The 19,698-nt window shown below is 43.0% G+C and overlaps 1 protein-coding gene across 1 annotated transcript in view; it reads right to left on the bottom strand.

Moving 5' to 3' along the window:
* The window catches only part of Wdr41 (WD repeat domain 41), a 40,655-nt gene extending 21,799 nt beyond the window's left edge, over positions 1-18,856 (bottom strand). Inside the window, exons 1-3 of the mRNA XM_048455956.3 lie at positions 18,635-18,856; positions 16,291-16,406; positions 1,433-1,481 (exon numbers count right to left, since the gene is read on the bottom strand). Coding sequence (XP_048311913.1) covers positions 1,433-1,481; positions 16,291-16,406; positions 18,635-18,685 — 216 coding nt within the window. The 5' untranslated portion in view covers positions 18,686-18,856. The remainder of the gene's footprint in view (positions 1-1,432; positions 1,482-16,290; positions 16,407-18,634) is intronic.
* Between the last annotated feature and the right edge of the window lie 842 nt (positions 18,857-19,698).

The raw sequence follows: 19,698 nt of genomic DNA, 5'->3' as shown, positions 1-19,698 counted from the left end.
TTTAGGAGTTGTATAAGTTCTGCAGCAATAGCAGCAGTTTACTCTGCAGAGAGAAAACAGAATCCTGACAATGCATGTGTGCATGTCTGACCTCTCTATAGCTGTAAGTGCAGAAGAAATAAGAGCACAGTAGTCTCCAGGTGTATTTACCCCAGCACCGTTCCCAGCCACTCAGTGTCTCCTGCCAAGGTCTCTCTCTGACCTCCCATGTGGAAACAAATGATATATATATATGTGTGTGTGTGTGTGTGTGTGTACATACATACATACATACATACATACATACACACACATTTCAGGTCTTCCCAAGGCATCAGGATTGCATGAATGTGTTTACAATACAGCTAGTCCTCAGCATACACCATTTTTAGAAGCATGGATTCACCTAATTTTACTTTTTTGTTTAGAAACAGTAATGTAGGCCAGGCTTGCCTCAAATCTATCAGGAAGCTAAGACTAGCCCCTTCTTGATCCCCCTAGTTTCACCTCTAGGATTCAGGTTGTGCCACTATTTCTGGCCTGATTCAACCAATCTTAGCAAATTACAGTTTTGTTTTGTTTTGTTTTGTTTTAATGTGCATGAGGTTGAATGACAGTCAAAAACTTCAGTATACTGAAGCAAGGGGACAAAAGTTCAGTCTGGGCCAGACCAGGTCTCAATCAATCAATCAAAACAGAATAAACTGTCTGGACTGAACATGAAAATACCTTTCTGGTAATTATTCCCTACAGCAGCTGCATTGTGTTAGGCATGATATATATTCTGTAGATAATTCTAAGTATGTGGAGAGTTTGTGTAGACACACAAATGTCACATGGGCATCTGAGCCCTCAGTGTGGGGCAGGGGAGGACTGGCGCCACCCGGTGGACACTGTGATGTTAAAGGACGGCTCCATCTAAGTAAGACCAGACAAAGATGAGGACTGATAATAATTATCTTTGATTCACTGCATAGCTGCTGACCACCTAAAAATTGTTCAGTAAGATAAAATCTCTCCGAGGCTGGAGAGATGGCTCAGTGGTTAAGAGCACTTGCTGCTCTTACAGAGGACCCAAGCCAGGAGACTCACCTCTAGCTCCTGGGGTTCAGACCTCTTCTCCTCTTCTGCCCTCTGCAGGGACCCCCACTCTTCTCTCTCTCTCTCTCTCTCTCTCTCTCTCTCTCTCTCTCTCTCTCTCTCTCTCTCACACACACACACACACACACACGAATAAAATTTTAAAGAATAAAATTGTCAGGATGGAAAAATCTTAGAGAAACCTTTCTCTCTTTATTATGAAATACTAGTCCCTGTTGCAAACGAGTATCTCTAACTAGCCCTTCTCAAGTATTAACCAATTTCAACCAATGATAATATGCCAACATGCCCCACAAAGTGTTAGTGAGTACTACCATGCCTTCACTACCATCCACATTTAATTGGTACATACCTGGGCATTCCACACAACTATAATGCCATCATCGCCAGCAGATGCAAATCTGGTTTGAGAAAAGAGGCCACAAAGGAAAATCATTAGTGACATTTAAGTGATGAGACACTTTAATGTAATATTATTTTAATAAATTATGTTTGGAAAAATGTGTATTAATATCTGATATTAAGGAATGTACCAAGGCTATAATACATAGATTAAATATTAACAATAATTTTTGTATCTTTGTTCATATTACTATATTTGTATTGGCTTCAATATGCTGATCAAATATTAAATGTTGATATTATTTACTATTAATAGTGGCTAACAATTTATTGAATTATTCCCTTGTCAGGCTTTGTGTTAACAGTTTTTAATTAGTATACAAAGTATTAAGTGTCATTATAGCACCTTCCAACAAAATTTGTTTTTGTTGATTTTTCTCCACCCCAACAGCCTCCTTGGGTCTACTTCCCTGTCACATGCTCTGCTGCCCTCCCACGCCCTCCACGCTCTTTCCCCCTCTTCTGGGCCCTTTCTGGTTTCAGAGCTGACACCAACACTCATATCTACCTGAATTCAAACATTCAAGGCTTGGATCCACATGAAAGAGAACATGCCAACATTTGCCTCTCTGAGTCCTCGTCACCGTGCTTTATCTAATACTTTCCAAACAAAACTTTATAACTCCATTGTTTTACAGCTGAAACAAATTTCATTGTGTATATATATACAACAATTTCCTCATCCACTCATATGGCGATGGGCACGTGCGATGATTCCATTTCCCTGACATTCTGAATAATTCATCAGCAAACACGGATGTGCAAATCTGTCTGTGATAGGACACAGAGTCCTTTGGAATGCATCTAGAAGTAATATAACTAGGCTCTATGGTAGTTCTATTTTTAATTTTTGGATAAACCTCCACATTAATTCCAATAATGTCTTTACAACCATTCTCTTTCACCTGCAGTGACTAAGGGTTTCTCTTTCCACACATCCTTGCAAGCATTTGTTGTCACCTGTTTTCTCGATTATATATGTTCGGTAACAGAGAATCTCATGGGGGGTGGGGGAGATGCTCATGCGTGTAATTTTAAGTGCCCATGTGTGTATGTGTGCATGTAGACACCAGAGGGGGACATTGGGTGTGTTCTTCATCACAGGCTGACGGAGGAGGGTCTTCTTTCTATGTGTTACTTTCATTGGTTAATAAAGAAACTGCCTCAGTCTTTGATAGGACAGCTTAGATAGGCAGAGTAGACAGAATAGAATGCTGGGAAGAAGAAGGCAGTGAGGCAGTCGCCATGACTCTCCTCTCTGAGACAGATGCAGGCTAGGACCTTTCTCAGTAAGCCACCACTCGTGGTGCTACACAGATTATTAGAAATGGGTTAGATCAATATGTAAGAGTAAGCCAATAAGAGGCTACAGATAATGGGCCTGGCAGTGTTTAAATGAATACAGTTTCCGTGTAATTATTTTGGGTAAAGCTAGCCAGGCGGGCCCGTGGGAAGTGGCCCACCGTTCCTTCAACAACAGGCACACATAGCCATGTCTGGCTTTTTACATAGACACAGGATATTTGAACCCATATCCTAACACTCGTGAGCAAGTAATCTTACCCACGAAGCCATCTCTCAGTTCTCAAAGCAGTTTTAATCTGCATTCCCTCGATGGCTGAGGATATAGAACACCAATCTCCGTTTTATAAAATTCTAAGTGTGTATTTGTAATGTGTGTGCACGCACATGTATATAGAAGCTGAAGTGAGAGTTGAGGATCTGAACTGAGCCCTCGGGCTTGTGTGACAGGCATTTTATCAGCTGAACATCTTCCCAGTCCCTGGAGCACTTTTAACAATACTCATTGGCCACTTGCATTCCATGTTTGAGAACTGTCTACTTCATTAGCCCACTCAACAGTTTGGGGGGTTGACTGCATCTCTTTCTACATCCTAGGTATTAACAGCCTGGCTGAAGCATGTCTGGCAAAGACTTTTCCTCCATTCTTTAGACATCTGCTCACTTTGCTGAGAGCTTCCTCTGCTATGAGGAACGTTTGGGCTTCATGTATTCCCATCTCTTAATTTTCTGGACCATTCCCTGGGCTAGCGGAGTCATAGTCACCAAGCTCTAACACACTTGAATCTTGAAGTGTGTTCCATTTTCCTCTAGCAATTTTAGTATTTCAGATTTTAAATTGAGGTTCTTGATTTTTTTTAAAAAAAATATTTCTTTGTACAGAATGAGAGAGATGGACGCACAGGTGAGATCCAGTTTGGTAGAACCACTTGTTGAACAGACCGTCCCTTATCGTCTGTATACACTTTGACACTTTACGCCTACATGAGTTTATTTTTGGGTTCTCTACTCCACGCCATTGGTTTACATGTCTCGCTTCATGCTGCCACGATGAACCTGTGTCAGCCACAGCTCTGCTGTATAACTCGAGGTCAGGCACATCAGAACCATGAAATCTTACCGGTGATGTTTTCACTTACACTAACAAATATTCGGTTCTGCAAACTAACTTAATAAATGTTTTAAAGTACCTTGTAAATTCCATAGCAGGTATTAGGGTTCAAAGACAAAGCACTGGCAGGATCACAAAGAAGAACCTTCGGGAATGTCAAAATAAGGAAGGTGATGTCTCATCTCCCACTGCTTAAAACTGTGAGCCAAGCACACAGCAAATGAGCCAGGCTGAGAAGCAGACTCCGTGGACAGGAATGACAGGCTTGGGATGGAATTAAATTGTATTATTTTTATGAAAGGCATTTTAGCTGTTTTTAAAGACAAGACTTCTCCTTTGCTCATCTCGGTTTTTTGGTTTTTTTAAATATAAACTGGATGAGGTTTGTAATTTCTTGATAGTAGTTTTCAGTTAAAGAAAAAAAAGTATGTTTGGGGCCATGAAAAGGAAGCTACTGTAAACATTGCTTGAGCCCATCTCTTCCTCACCCTCATTCCCTCCACAATACGTGAAGTAAAACATCCTATACACAAATCCTATCAAGAAAATCATTTTTAAATTACTACTCATCGTAGTGACTGTATTATAACAAAATCCAAGCGAGCTCTGTTTCTAAGCAGGCGCCCAGCACAGCGCTGCGCAGTAATCAGACTTTAAGTTGTCAACAGTAACTGCAGCACAGCGCTCTGAAAGGGACGCTAATGACTCGCACCGTACCGAAGCTGCCTCGTACTCTTATTCCCACCTAGTTGAATTCAGGCTTTCTTAATAAGAGAAAAAAGAAAGCCAGCTATGTACTGCATATAGTTATCATCCCTTAACTTAAGGAATGATGCTCTACTAATAGCTATGTCATTTAGACAGTCCGGTATCTCCCTCTGAGATCAGCAGCGGATTCCATAAAATCTTCAAGGTCGTCAGCCAAGTCCACAGTGCTGGTGGAGGCAGTATTAGGAGGAAGGAAGCCCTGAGATGGAGGCAGCCGGCCCACAGGAAGGTCGCCTCTAGTGGACTTCACCCTACACGGCAAGCATGCCTTCTCACTCCTGTCCCCCAACACCTTCCTTACGGTCCAGGCTGAGCCTGGAACACACAGTTCATGTTTGGCTTCAGTCTCCCGCTGTCTTCAATAGGCTCAGGAGATCCCACACTCCGTTCTCATTTCAAGACCCTCATCAGATCACCCACAGTTAGAGGTAAGAGATCAGACACAGTCAGGCAGATGCTAAGTAATTTTCCATAAGACACTATACATTTTTAATGGAAAGATTATTAAGCCTCCTTAACTAGCTAGCTAGAAACACACAACGTTCAAGTCAAATGCATATACACTGTTTATGTTCATTTCAAAATGTGAGCGACTTACAAATTCCGGTGAGGAACAAAAAGAAAATGGCTGTCCTAAGCCCAAGCACACCTTCAGCAGAGTAGCTGATTTAAAAATAGCCCATCAAGTTATGAACGCAATGTCCAGAAGGGGCACGGGATATGAGAAGAGTTGGAAGTGGGGGACTAAGGGGCGGATATCATCATGTTGTACACACGTATAAAACTCTCAAAGAACAAAATTTGAAAAAAACTTTAAAAACTTCATTTTTCTTTGCTTAATGACCTGTTCACCAAAACCAAATACTCAACAGTACCTTGAGTATCAACAGTAATTGCTGGAAGCAAATCCTGAGCAGCCTGGCTCGGGGCTATTGATTCTCTGTATTATATAGTGAGAGCGGCGAGGGCGGGGCTCAAGGCTTAAGTTTTCTTTGGTATAAAACATCAATTTCTATTGATTCCCCAAACCCTTATAATTGCTTTTCTCCCGTTCAGAAAAGCTGCAGATTTAAAATACTTTTTTTTTCTAACCCTAATTTTTAACTTCTCATTATTGCTTTATCATGTTTGAATCTCACAGAGAGAAACGAGCTCTCGCTGAGAGACGACTGAACTGTTGAGAGATGAGGTAGGGAGCACTGCGCCTCAGACTGGAATTCAATCAGCAGCAAGCAAAATTAATTCTAAACAATGCTCAATACTAATGCATGAAAGCACAGTCAATTTTCACTCAAAGGTCAATTACCCACTCTGTAGATCATTCAGCCTTTCAGCTCTCTTATATATATTTTCTATGGCTGATTTATTTATTGGCCATTTCAGTATTTACTTTTGCTGCTCCAAAGTGGAAACGATGCTTTGAAAAACAAACCAATTACTTTGCCGCACACTGGCATCTCTCACAAGATAGCTAACAAAGGGTCTGGAGGTCTTCTGTGGGCTACAATTATCATATTCCACCATAAAGATCAGCTGCTACAACAGCTTATCCAGAACCAAATCCCAGTCGGTCCAGCACATATTCTATCTCCAAACCAGCAGTGGGATTCAACTCAAGACTTCCTCATACTAAGAAACACCGCAACCCCTGAAAGGAAGTAATTAGCTATTAATCAGGGAGTAACTCAGACATCGGTAAAACTTACTAAACAGTTCAACGAAAGAAAGGTGACTGCTACCATGATGCTTTACCTGAGCTACCAGCTACGTTACTAGAACCCGAAGCCTTAAGCCTCCATATACGATACTGAGAGAACAGCTTCTCTGTTACACACTGTGAGTTTATTGACATGATATGCTGGAGTCATAAAACCACCAAGGCAGGTCATCTGTGGTCCTCGTCTTGAGAGCTCAAAGCTGAGCAAACATTCAGAAGTGTACTGTCTTTCACAATCTAAGGCACCATCAGTTATAAACACTGTTATTCCGTGTGCCACTGGGGGGGCTGCCAAGTATACCTGAAGGGCATCAATTATGTGATGTGTCCAAATTTCAGAAGTTAAAAATGAAGGAAATTCTGCTCCTTGGAATCTATGTAAGGTATGTACATAGATTTCCAGGGCTGACCATTTATTTAGTACTGGAAAGCCAGTTGGTTCGCTCTCTCCCTCTCTCTCTCTCTCTCTCTCTCTCTCTCTCTCTCTCTCTCTTTCTGCATTCCTTAGTTGCCTTCAACTTTTAGTTTTTAGAAGTACTTTTTGAGTCGGGCCTGGTGGTGCATCCTTCGATCTCTGTATTCAGGAAGTGGAGGGGAAAGAGTGATAATCTTGAAGTCAGTCTGAATACATACTGAGTTCAAGGCTAGCCTGAGCTACGTAGTGAGACTTGGTCTCAAAAGATCAAGGAATGTACCTCAGTCACAGAATGCTTGCTTAGAATTTAGAAAGCCCAAGTTCAATATTTAGAACAATTAAAACTCTTTAATAGTCTTTGTGATGACATAATTAAATGGCTAATAAAAAATGACATACATGGAAAAACAAGTTTAACAGGGTGAGGCAGAGGCGGTTTAATAAGAAGCACCTACAGCAGACCTAGAATGTTCCACCTTCTCCTACACTAATTATAAAAAGTAAATTTGTTACTAGGGAACCCGCCTGTGTAGTCTGTGTATAGACACCTTATCCTGAAACCAAGCATCAGTAAGGAACAGGGACGGTTCCCATCCTGTAGGAGCTCACGATGCAGCATTATGGATCCCACTACAGGGTCCAGACTGAGACCACAGAGAAGTCTCACGGTGCCAGTGTAAGAAACAACTCCCTCTAACGCCTTTGCTTTGAGCATCTCAAAAAACCATGTTCTCATTCTTGCCTACTGTGTGCTGAGAACCTCAGAGCTCAACAAAGACCGATACAAAACAAGGCGGACTCACAAATAATCACTCCGTTCAGTTTCTGTTACTCACAGGAAGCACTTTCAAAAAGGCCAAGTTCTACAAGTTCAAAGGACTTGGCAAAATCCTTTTAATCCAGAAGCCTAAACGCAAATTTTTCTGTACCCAGCATCTGCACAAACAGTAAGGAGGTGGAAAAGCCAAGACACAGCACAGTTGTGACAATCCAGAAACCAGCTGTGCACTGCCTCGCTACCTAACCTACAGTGCTTTCTATAGCATGGTAGGTAAATGAAAGGAAGTTGAATGGCTACTTCCGCAATGCCTGGGAAACAGATAAAGATGAAATAGCAAATCACCACTTTCAATTGGTCTTTGCATACCAGAACTACTTGAAGGGACTCACAAAGACAAACACTCATAAGACACTGACAGGAGAGTCGACACATTTTCAGGGATCAGAGGGGCCGAGGCCACTGAAACTTCACTAATTTCCCCTGAACAAAAAGTACTTTTTCCTTGACCGTGGAAAATGAGTTCTATGGGCGAGAAAAGCAGTTTGACAGGAAAGCTTCGTGGTAAAGTTCTCGCCGCTGGCAAGGCTGGCCTCCTGTAAGGGTGGCTGGGCAACGCGAGGGGGAAGGGTCAGGAAAGTAGGCCTCTGTCAAAGCAAATTGAGGAAGCTTCTGCTTGCTGTAGTTTTACTTCAGTTTAAAAATTTTAAGGTGTAAATTAGAAGCTCGACTTACAAAATAACCTGTTGCTTCACAGACACTGAGTCTTCCCTGAAGAAGCCGATCCACACTCACTTTGCGCTCAACAGTTCTAAGAGCAACACCTCACTCAGACTTCTGCACACAGTCTTCTGGGCACCAAGTAAGGGCAAAGCCAGGGAGAACAATTGCTGAGCTTGGTGTGCACCTTTTATTTCCCATTATTCATGATTCTTATCCCACTAAGATATGGGATATGGGGGGAAATGAGATTATTGATACTTTGCTCAGAATGTGCTATTGAGATTTAGAATTCTTCCTTCATTCCCTACTGGGCTGACAGTAATCAGAAATCCTCCATTAGCTGCAGTTCCCCCCGCTACCTGAATGTCGTATGTCTGACTTTTTCTTTGTTCTTGAAGCCAACCTGCAATTCATTGTATAATTAGTAAGAACATGGTAAGAACGCAGGCATACTTGTTTGTCCAACTGAATACACTGGATTTCAGAACATCTGAAAGCCAACCTACACTCTGTGTAACATATCCTCAAAGCAGGAAATAAACTTTAACTTTTCTACCCCCTGCCAAAGAAATTAATAGGAGAAGCACCTGCCTTCCCCCGCCCCCGTCATTAACACTTCTGTATCTGACACCCCTAAAGGTGCTGCCTAAGGAGCATTAAGTTTCATGTACTCAGGGGTCACATTCCCCTTGCTGTCTCCCAGTGCTTTTCAGTTTATTATGAGAAGCAAGACGCAGGTAAGATCCACGTATTACAATTGTCCAGACTTCTAAAGCTTCCTTTATTCTGTGTATTTGCTCTTCATATGATTTTCCCTGCAGTGTGTCCTGAAGAGACTCGCCTGTCAGTCTTGTAGTATTCGTAGACTACATTTTGCTGGTTACATCGTCCTGTATTGTCATTTAACATGTACCTCTATCTCATATTTTCAGTAGGCTGACGTATCTAAATCTAAAGATGTCACTAGACTCCAACTGGACCTTTAGGTAAAGTACCCCCATAGGCAATCTGTACACTCCATCATAAGTTATAATTGAAAATTATGTATGTTTTAAAAAAAGAATGCCCTTTTGTGTGTAATGTAAACAACCATCAATAATTATTAGATAAATTGCTTCATTTGAAGCAGCTCATAATATGTAATTCCCCAATTATACCTAATTATTTATACAGACGGTAACTGGAAAGAAAGGTGTCTACCCACCCCCATCCCTCTGAAAACAACACAGACCATCTGTGTGGAGGAGAACAACCTCATGATTGGAGATGAGCTAGTACTGATAAAACCTACACATGCAGACTTTAGTCCCGGGTCGACCTAACCATTAGCTTCCCAAAGCATCTGTCTTCTCAGAATTCACCACAAGAAACTCAGTCCCATCCCTTTGCCTTGCCACTTCTCAATACACCGAATGTTCTCTTCTTATGATGTGAAATAAGCCCAAGTATTAACGACAATTGAGTCCCTCATCATTAAGAACTTGCTGTTCTCTTGGTAAGATGCAACCTTTAGGGGTGCTGGAGAAATGACTGAGCAGTTAAGAATACCAACTGCTCTTGCAGAGGACCACTGTTCAATCCCCAGCACCCATAGAGTGGCTCACAATCGTCTGTAATTCAATTTCGGGGATCTGATGCCCTCTTTGGCCTCTGTGATACCCATACACATAAAAACTGAGTTCTCTTACAAGCCCTGCATCACACACATGATGCTATCTATATTAATAAGTTTTGACCACTGCTTTGAGTTCATTTATCACTGAGAACTCTGCCATGTGGGCATAATGTACACATTACATGTCTATTTCTCTTGTGAATCAGCTTAAACTGTGAAGCTTCTGCCAACAAACCGATGGACACAGAAAGAAGCTCTCTTTTCCTCCCCTGCACATCAGAAGTTACAAGATCATGATTCAATTCTACTATTCATCCTAGCCTCAATTCTTCTATTAGAAAGATTTTTTTCCTCCCAAAATATTACTGATATTGATCCTAAGATGGTTTAAATAAGAAAAGCAGTATAGGTCTTGATTTTGGTCCTTTATCAATTTTCAAAATGAGGTTCATTTCTTAGCACTTCCTTACAGGAAGCAGTAAGTTCTCCTTTTAGGATCATTATGAACACAGGATTTAGACTTGTGTGCGATGTCGCAACTGGCCGCAGTTAGTTCCTTATCCACACTCAAACTGTCTCTCGAGTCTGTGAACTATCAAGACACCAAGACAGTGATGTTCAAATAAGAAAGGGGAGAGTACCCAGAGATAACACAACTGGCTGGCTAAAAGGCAGGATTTAAAGTTGAAAAGTTATTACACAAATTCTGTGTTTATCCCCAAATTTAATGATGCTGCCGCATCAGGCAGCTATGATGTCCCTGCTCATTTCACCGTCTCAACCTTACTCACTTAGCTAACTGAATTAAAACCTAGCCACACTTCTAAAATGGAGTCAGAAGACAAAAACTGTAATGAGAAAAAGGGAGAGGGTGGCGAGACACATGCTAAATGACACGGCCATGCTTTAAGTCAGAGTACATTCCAAAGCAACAAGCAAATTTACAAGTCATTTGAGAACCTTGGACCAGAACAAGGTTTTGTCTCACTGGCATTAAATGGGCTTTAGCAAAATCTATTACAGTAAGTCAGCATGCCAGATGGAAGGCATAGACTTAAACAACTCACTCCAAAGCCTATTAGTAACTATTGGGCTACTGGACCTTGTGACAAAGGGGTTCTGCTTAAAGCTTTTTCCAGGTACAACTTCTTAAAAAGCTGCCCAAGGGCCTGCTTGACTGCTAATGCAATCTAAAAATTAAATGGTCTAAGACACAACACTGGAAGTGTATCAGGTTCACACAAGCACCTTCCAGTTCAAGAGGGGACCAGCTGCCCAGCTCTGAGAAATGTGTTGTCCAGTGGCTTCTAGCCATGGACTTCAGGTTCATTTCAATCTCAGATCGGACTGGCTCCAAGTCTTATGGTACTAAGCAAGGCGCTAGAGTTTGGGGCCTGCTCTGCTTGGCTGAATCTCAGCACAAGGCCAACAAGGAAAGTGACACAAAGTCTGTTTCCATCCAGAGGATGCACCCGACCCAACAGGCAATCCTTCCTCCAGGCTTCCCATGGTGCAGAACCAGGTCTCATCAGCATTGAGACAGCATGCCCCGGCCAATTCTGCTTTGTCCTTTTTTCTCTCTAATAATGCATACATACTTAATATTATTATAGTGTTTCCATGGGAACCCTAGAATTTGAAACAGTCTAGTCTGCCTCTTTAATTTTATTGCATTGTCTATGATTTTCAGTACAATTTTAAAAATTGTTTTTCTGAGACAAGGGGTTAGAGCTCTGTATATAGTCCAGGCAGGCTTCAGATTTTCTGATCCTCCTACTTTGGCCTCTCCAATGCTAAAATTACAGGCATGTGCCACTTCCTTCAGCTCTCTGAGCCATTCTGATTTCTATACTCTGAATGGAGTAAATGAGAAGGGATATTCTTAACTCAAAAATACCTTCTTAAAGGCATAATATACTTTCTGTTCTCAGTGAGTTACCAAACAACACTGCCTTAAAAATTCAGCCACCCTAGCTCCTAAGAAGCATCTTTTCCTGCAGTCTGGTGCTTCATGGGTCATCGGATTCTCTTCCAGTCATGACCACCTTCCTATATAACCTTGTCTGCTTCCTGGAGGAGCAAAGAATGGTCAAACGAGCGACAGAACAAGCCAGTCTTCGAATGCGCTGTGAACTCGGTTTAGCGTGATGTGTCAGCGCTACAGCTGTGAGCAATTTCGGCACAGTCCGTGTTCTGGAAAATTCTTGCTGAGGCTTAGCCTTCTGAAGAAGATCTCCCAATCAATATGACCCTCGTTCAAAAAACACCCAAGAGGAGAAGAAAAGGCAGCTGTCTGTTAGGTGATATACAGAATTTATCTGGTATCTTCAAAAACCAATCGAGAAAATTTTCCACTCACTGGTTTTAGGTGAGCCACTGAGAAAACAAGAAAATCCTTCTGCAAAATTTCCAATCAGATGATATTATCTAGATACCTGAAGCGTGAAACCTGGATTACAATGGCTGACCATGGAACGCCTACGAGAACTACAGATAAATAAATAAGAGGTGTAACACCGGGAATTTGTTTAAAAACTGGGTAAGTGTTTTCTGTAAATTAAGAATGCGCTAACACAACAAAGATAATCCCAACTGAACAGTTAGAAATGAAAACAACCCATCAATAGGCACAAACATTTATTATATATTTTAAGACACTTTAGGGGCTGGGTGTCTGGCTCACCTGGTACAATGCTTGTCTGGAATGCATGAAACCCTGGGTTCAATCTCCAATGGGTGGGAGTGGGCACCAAACTTTAATGGTAAAAGCACTGAGATCTAATTATTTTCCTAATGTTATAATTAATAGATTTTTCATATATTTGTTAAATCTTTATTTTTGAGATTCTTTTGCTACAGAATAAATTTTTAAAGAACATGGAACTTCAATATTTTACAGGTCTGCAACTGAGCTTTTTTTTTTTTACTACATGTAAGTTTTGATACACTGATGACTTGATTAGAAAGAATTCAAAGTAATTTGAGAAGAAAGTCTGTCACCATTGTAAGGCTAAACACACACAAAAAAAGCAGGCTTGTCCATTCTAGGCATTGAAACTCACTGTGGCACATAGCAAGCAGGGTCATGGATGACCTCTACTCCTAGGGTCACCACGTACAACAGGACCTAGCTGCCCACACATGGAGAGTTTATTCAGCTCTTTCGTGAGCAGCAGCAAACGTGGCATAAAAAGAGACATGGGAGCCTCTGCCCTGGGACTTGTCCTGTCACAACTCCATGTCACTCCAGGAAAAGGGCATGAGAGGAGGAGACTGCCATCCTGTCCGCACTCCTTAGCCAGCCTACTAGCTGACCACAGACACACACAGACCTGATTCAAATCCTAAACGAAAAGAGACGCCCGGGTGAGTCAAGTCAAAACTACCATCTGACGGAGTCAAGAGCTAGGCTGAGGACGTGGTGGCTGCTTTGGGTTGACACTGGAGCAGCCAACCTCTCACACTGTCAGCTCCAGCTTGTCCTGCTTACAGACTGCTCCTCTCTGGACCTAGCTGACGTGTTCACGAGTGTCACCGTGAAAACACGCACTATCTGTCAGCGCCTGATCCACAGCCACCATCCCACAACTCAGCCCTGCTTTCAGATTCTTCTAACTGTGGAATAATAACTCAGAGGGCACACCCTAAAGGACAGACGGCATGAACGTGGAACCCTAACAGCCTGCATGAAGCTTCAAGAGTAGATCCTGAGAGTATGCTTTATATGGATTACCTAATCTTGCAAACAAAGTGATTTTAGAATTCCTTAAGGCCTATAATAGTGGCTATAAGTTATTATCTGGATGTCTTTAACCCAGTAACTTCCTGGGATAAAATATGACACATGAAACCTTCGGTTACCCAAAAATTCCACCTTTGCAGAAATGCTGTTTCCCACAGAAATGGTCATTTAAGTCATAAACAAATATTATACTTACAAAAATGGAGGGAGAACAAACATTAACCAAAGGCATAAGCAGGCTATGCTACGCTTCCCTGCTGTGACTTGGAAAACGATGCAACCTGGCTAGTAACATGCGTTAGAGGCAAATCTTTTTGAGCCATGATCGAGACATAGTGCATCAGTATTTTGTTGGTCTGGGCTCTTAGTTCCTAGACGGGAGCCTCTGAACCCTTGAAATTTCCTTAGTGATAGAAATGGCTTCAATATTCATGTTACTGGGTGACTTGGTGTCGGCTCTTAAATAATGTGGCCAGGGGGTGGGCTACGCTGAAGAGATGAGCCATGAGAAGTCTTGGACTTCCTGATACCACAGGATAGCAGACTGGCTTTCCAGAAGTATTGTGATCATGACTCACTGCACAGACATGCCTACACAGTGACACCCCACTCAAAACTGCAAATCCAAAGCTCCAGTGGGCTCCCCCCTGGCAGCACACACAATGGAAGGCAGCAAGCCCTGAGGACCTAGAGGTTCTGCGTTCGGGACTCTCGACCTCCCTTCATCCCATCTGCCCAGCAGACCTTGAGGTCTAGTTTGTAATAAAAGCTGTAACCATTCTATGATTCTTTACGAGGTCCTTTCAATGAATTTTCAAACCCAAGGAAGCACAAGGAAGGACTTGTAGCTGGCTGATCAGAAGTGCAGATGATATGGAAGCACAGAGGACGGCTGGCGTTTGAGGTGAGGGGAATGCTGGGAAGAACTCTATCTCTGAGTCTTGGCCTCACTTCGCTAGAGTCAGAATTAAACTACACATGATAAAAAGTTTCAAAAGACAGCCAACAGACAGCGGCAGGAGAGTGACAGCCATCGTAGCTGCAGTCACTCAGGAGCTCAAAAGAGAAGAAGCAGCCAAGTCACCAGGGGGACTGCAGGGGCCGCAGAGCCGGGTCAGGTCAGGGTAGGCTGCAGCCCAGCTGCATAAGCTCACTCGACAGCTACCTGTCAATGCAGCCTACGTGTTAAGTCACTGAACTAAGTCCAAAGAATAATGAAGAAGATGGAGAAGGAGGGAGGAGAGAGGAAGGAGGAGGGGAACGGGGAGGAGGAAGAGGAGGAGGAGGAGGAGGAGGAGGAGGAGGAGGAGGAGGAAGAAGAAGAAGAAGAAGAAGAAGAAGAAGAAGAAGAAGAAGAAGAAGAAGAAGAAGAAGAAGAAGAAGAAGAAAGAAGAAAGAAGAAAGAAGAAAGAAGAAAGAAGAAAGAAGAAAGAAGAAAGAAGAGCAAAGTCCTGACTCTCATGGCACTTCCAGATCCGGTTAGGAAATGACGCCATCAGTGGCGTGACCTGCAGCTAAACGGGCTGAGAGACAAGCTAAGCACTCAGCCCTCAGCCCTCAGCACCATTGTCTCTACTTGCAGACACGGCAGACATAGCATGCACTACCCAGGAACCGGAGAATGATGCAGGGCTTTAAAGAAGTTCATCAATGACAGAAATTCAGGTTAAACCTTACTTTACCTTCCACTAAGCCAGCAGGCTTTCTCCTGGGCCACCAACCAGCTCCCAAATCATGACATGGAGAGTTATTATTAGTTACGAATGCTCAGCCTTACCTTGCTACTTCCACCAGCTCTTATAATTTATTTGAACCTGTTTCTCTTCATCTCATTTTGCCTCCGGGCTTTTTAATCTTCCTTTCACTCCATTCGTCCTACTCTGGGTCTGGCTGGCTGCCCTAGGTATCTTCCTTTCTTTTCCCTTTCTCGCTCTCCTCTTCCCCAAGCCTAGATTTCAACTCCTATTTATTCTCTCTGCCCACCAGCGCCACCTATCCCTCTACTGCCTAGCTTCTGGCCATTCAGCTTTTTATTAGACCAGTCAGATGCCTTAGGCAGGCAAGGTGAAGCAGCAACACATCTTTACATCATTAAACAATGCAGTGTAAACAAAAGCAATACGCCTTTACATAGTTAAGGTAATATCCTGCCACATAAACAAATGTAAGACATCTTTGCCTAGTTAAAGTAGCATTCCACAACACGTATATTCTAGCATGTACCTAATATTTAAACACCGTATTTGTTCCTGATGTGACAGCCAGAAAATCAAATTCTTAAAGTCATTTATTTGCTTCTTCTATGCAAGTGAGAATATTTCTAAAACTTCATGACAATTTTTTCTAAAACATCAAATAAAAAAGGAAACAAATATAATGCACAAGTCCCCATGTGACATGGGACAAGGTGAAACTGGGTTTAAACAAATTTAAACATATTTTCAGCAGGGTTCAAAGTCCATTTCAACTGTTTACTAATGTGACTACTTTCAGTTGGTTGTGTTTTCCAATTATCAGAATCTTGATTTTTTTTTTTTTTACAAAAGATGAATTAATTTTGAAGTTGTTTTTAACAGAAACAGAAACACTCTAAAACGTCTTTCTGAGCAGCGAGCAGTAGCCAGGCAGGTCCCTTACCTGTTGTCATCCAGCTGCACCAGGAACCGGACAATGTCCCGGTGCGCGCTCAGGACCAGCAGCTCAGTGTAGGGGTTCTGACTTTGATCTTCTCCTATCGTCTGCAAAGCAGCTTTCTTGTAACGAAAGAAAAAAAAAAACAAAGCAAAAACAGAAAGATAAAATGATTTACAACTGCACAGTATCCACATAAGAACAGAAGATTTTAAAAGCTAAGGGATATTACTTTCTAATACTAATACATATGTTCCTATAATATCAAGTGCATAATTTGCCAGTTCTACATGTAATTATTTCTCTTACCAAAAATCTTAGTATTTTCAAGCCACAGTAAACTTGCAAACAGTAAATTTTATTTTGTTAAAGTCTCAATAAGCCTGACTTTAAAATTATTGGCCCAATTCAACTCATTTTTTTAGGAGTGTTTGTCCATCAAAGTTTGTTTGTGACCAAGGCAAACCAAGGCTCAGCAGGCGAAGGCACCTGTCACTAAGCCAAAGACCTGCGTTCACCCCTGGGCCAGATGATGGAAAGAAAGAATAAGTTGTCCTCTGCCCTCCCAGACACATATACACACACAGACACCCACACACCACCCCACATACATGTACATACACACACAGAGCCAAATACACACAGACCCACACACACCCACCCACTCACACATACACACACAGACACCCACACACCCCCCCACACACCCATACATACACACATGCACACAGGCATACACATACACAGACACCCACATACCCACCCACACATACATACACTCACACATAAACACAGACATCCACCAATACACACATACACACATGTACATACACACGCACACACACACCCATGCATACAACATGCTTGGTTAGAAAGAAAGCTACAGAATAAATGCACCAAACACGGACTGTAGCAGCCCACCGAAAGCACTCAGAAAATGTCTGCTTAATGAACAAAGACAGTAACGAAATAATTCAACTCCAGGCAACTGTATTGATAAAGGTAGTTCCAACAGGCAGAGTTTTATCTGGAAGGCCAATAGCAGACACTTCACTAAGGACACACAACGTGTAACTTAACTCTGCAGAGTAAATCTTATTAACCCCACTTCTGGAGTCAAACCCCATATAATTCCACCATAAAAAGCTTTGTTCTTAAGCAGGGTTTCTTAAGTTTGGCACAAGCGACATTTTTTACTAGATAAGTCTTTGTCACTGAGGCCTCTCCCGGGTGTTAGGACACTTACCAGCGAGCCTCTTTTCCACACACTGCCCCCATCACACCTAACCATGGGCAACAGTAGACTCTATCCTTGGGGGGCATTACCTCGGGATTGAGAAGAATCACTGAGATTGGAGGGCTGAAGTCATGTTCTTGCACATGTTAGGGAAAATCAGGGGTTCTGATAATATAATATTCAAGGCAGTTGCACAACCAAGGTACTTTTACATGGGAAAAAAAAAAAGTAAGAACAAGCATGCATTAAAGCTTTCGGAGAAAGTCCACCCTGGGGTGATGGCTTTGCTTTTATCCCGTCTCCCTCTAGCAGACGCTCAGTTATGGAAACTGCTTCCCACAAGTGCAAGTTTGCCAGGCATGGCAGAACTGGTTAATTAAATACTATACTAACCAAACAAGCAGGTTAATTCAAGTCGTCATATGCATGTTACACAGCCATTCAATAACCCACAACTCTTCCATAACCCGAAGGATTCCAGAATCGTGTGAAATAAGTGGTTCGGTTTTGTTTTAAATCGCGATGTCAATGACAAAGCTGAGAGTTAAAACTGCCAAGTTGTTCACAATAATCCTAACTGTAAAAATGCTTCCAATGAGAAAGAAAATGCAACATAAATTGTTTCAGGTGGCACATGAAACAAATCTTAGACGCCAACTTGTTTAAGGTGGCAAAATCATTTGACTATTTCAAGTATAAGTTAAGTGTGACAAAGAGATCATGCACACACTAAATAAACAGAAATCATTTTCTTGTCTTGGTTTCTCGAAAAGCAACTAGTTATTTCCACATTCCTTAAGTAAACGTCAGTCGATGTCGGCAAGAGGCATCAGTTCAAATACATCAAGAGGGGCAGTTGCCCCTGCAGGTTGTAGTTAAGTCCCACTTTTCTAAACAGTTGGCCCTTGAGCAGCCCTAAATTCCCAGCGTGGCCTCAGACCTGCTTCCGGCGGCCCTGCCACACTCCGTTCCGCTCCGCCCCGCCCCGCCCCTCGGCCCGCCCCGCCCTATCCCGCAGCCTGGCCCCACCCCGCAGCCCCGCCCCGTCCCGCGGCCTGGGTCCGCCCCGCGGCCTGGTCCCGCCCCGCAGCCAGTCCGGCCTCCGCGGACTACCTCGGCCAGGCCCTGCGGCTCGCGGCCTCCCCCGATCAGCCAGCGCAGCATCGGGCCGGGGTGTCCGCGGCCCACGCCGCGAGGATCGACGCAGCGCAGACGCCGGTGATGGCGCTCGGTGAGCCAGAAGCGAGGCAGCGGGAAGACAGAAGTCTAGTTCGGGAGCCGGCACGGGAAGCCGCGGCGGCGGAGGCGGAGGTTCCGCGGCCCCAGTGAGCACGCGCGTGGGTGCCGTGCGGTTGGCGCAAGAGCTCAGGTCGTTCGGGCGCCCCCTGGTGGACGTGCTTTGCGGCGGCCACTCTGAAGGGCCTGCGCTCGTCCAAATCCTGTGTGATGCCCTGTGGAAACCTCCCTGTGTGTTTCCCAAGAGCCAGACGGGGAAGGTGTGCCTGCAATAGACTTCTGCACCGGAACGAATCCAGTGGCGCTCTAATACACACACACACAAAAGCAGCCAACATTGTGTGCTATTGTACAAGTATTGCGCCAGTGCTGTCTACATAGATGTTCACATAAATAACACGTCCCTCTTTATAGATCAAGAAATTGAAGTGCTTTAAGATTAGGTAATTTGTCCAAAGATAAAAGCCAGTAAGTGTCCATGATGGAATTAAGACCTAATCTGTAAACTTCAAAATCTTGTTCTTAACTGTTGCCTATATTGTTTAAGGCAGTCTTCCAAAACAGAAAGTAAAAGGCAAGCAATACACGTCCCTTCCTCCACGCCGGCTAAGTCTGGCAACCACTGCAGCTGGGACGCAGGCTTTTGGGTATGCTACAGTACACTGAGCAGCTGGAACGCAGGTCTTTGCGTATGCTGCAGCACACTGAGTAGCACTTCTAGCCCCAAACATTTAATGTCAACCACTGAATGTTCCAATTTTCTTAATAATCAGAGGACTGTGGCTATACACCACGGCTTTGGATCAAAAATTACCTGGATAGCTTTTGAAAATGTCGGGTCCAGGCTTCCCCGCCAAACTTAGAAAAGTAATAATATCTGTGGTTAGAGCATAGAAGTCAAGGTCTGGAGTAGCAAGGCTTGGGAATTATTGTTCTAATCT

The sequence above is a fragment of the Myodes glareolus genome, chromosome 15 (assembly GCF_982192425.1).
Source record: "Myodes glareolus chromosome 15, mMyoGla1.1, whole genome shotgun sequence".
NCBI lineage: Eukaryota > Metazoa > Chordata > Mammalia > Rodentia > Cricetidae > Myodes > Myodes glareolus.
This window is presented reverse-complemented; position numbering and strand designations above follow the sequence as displayed.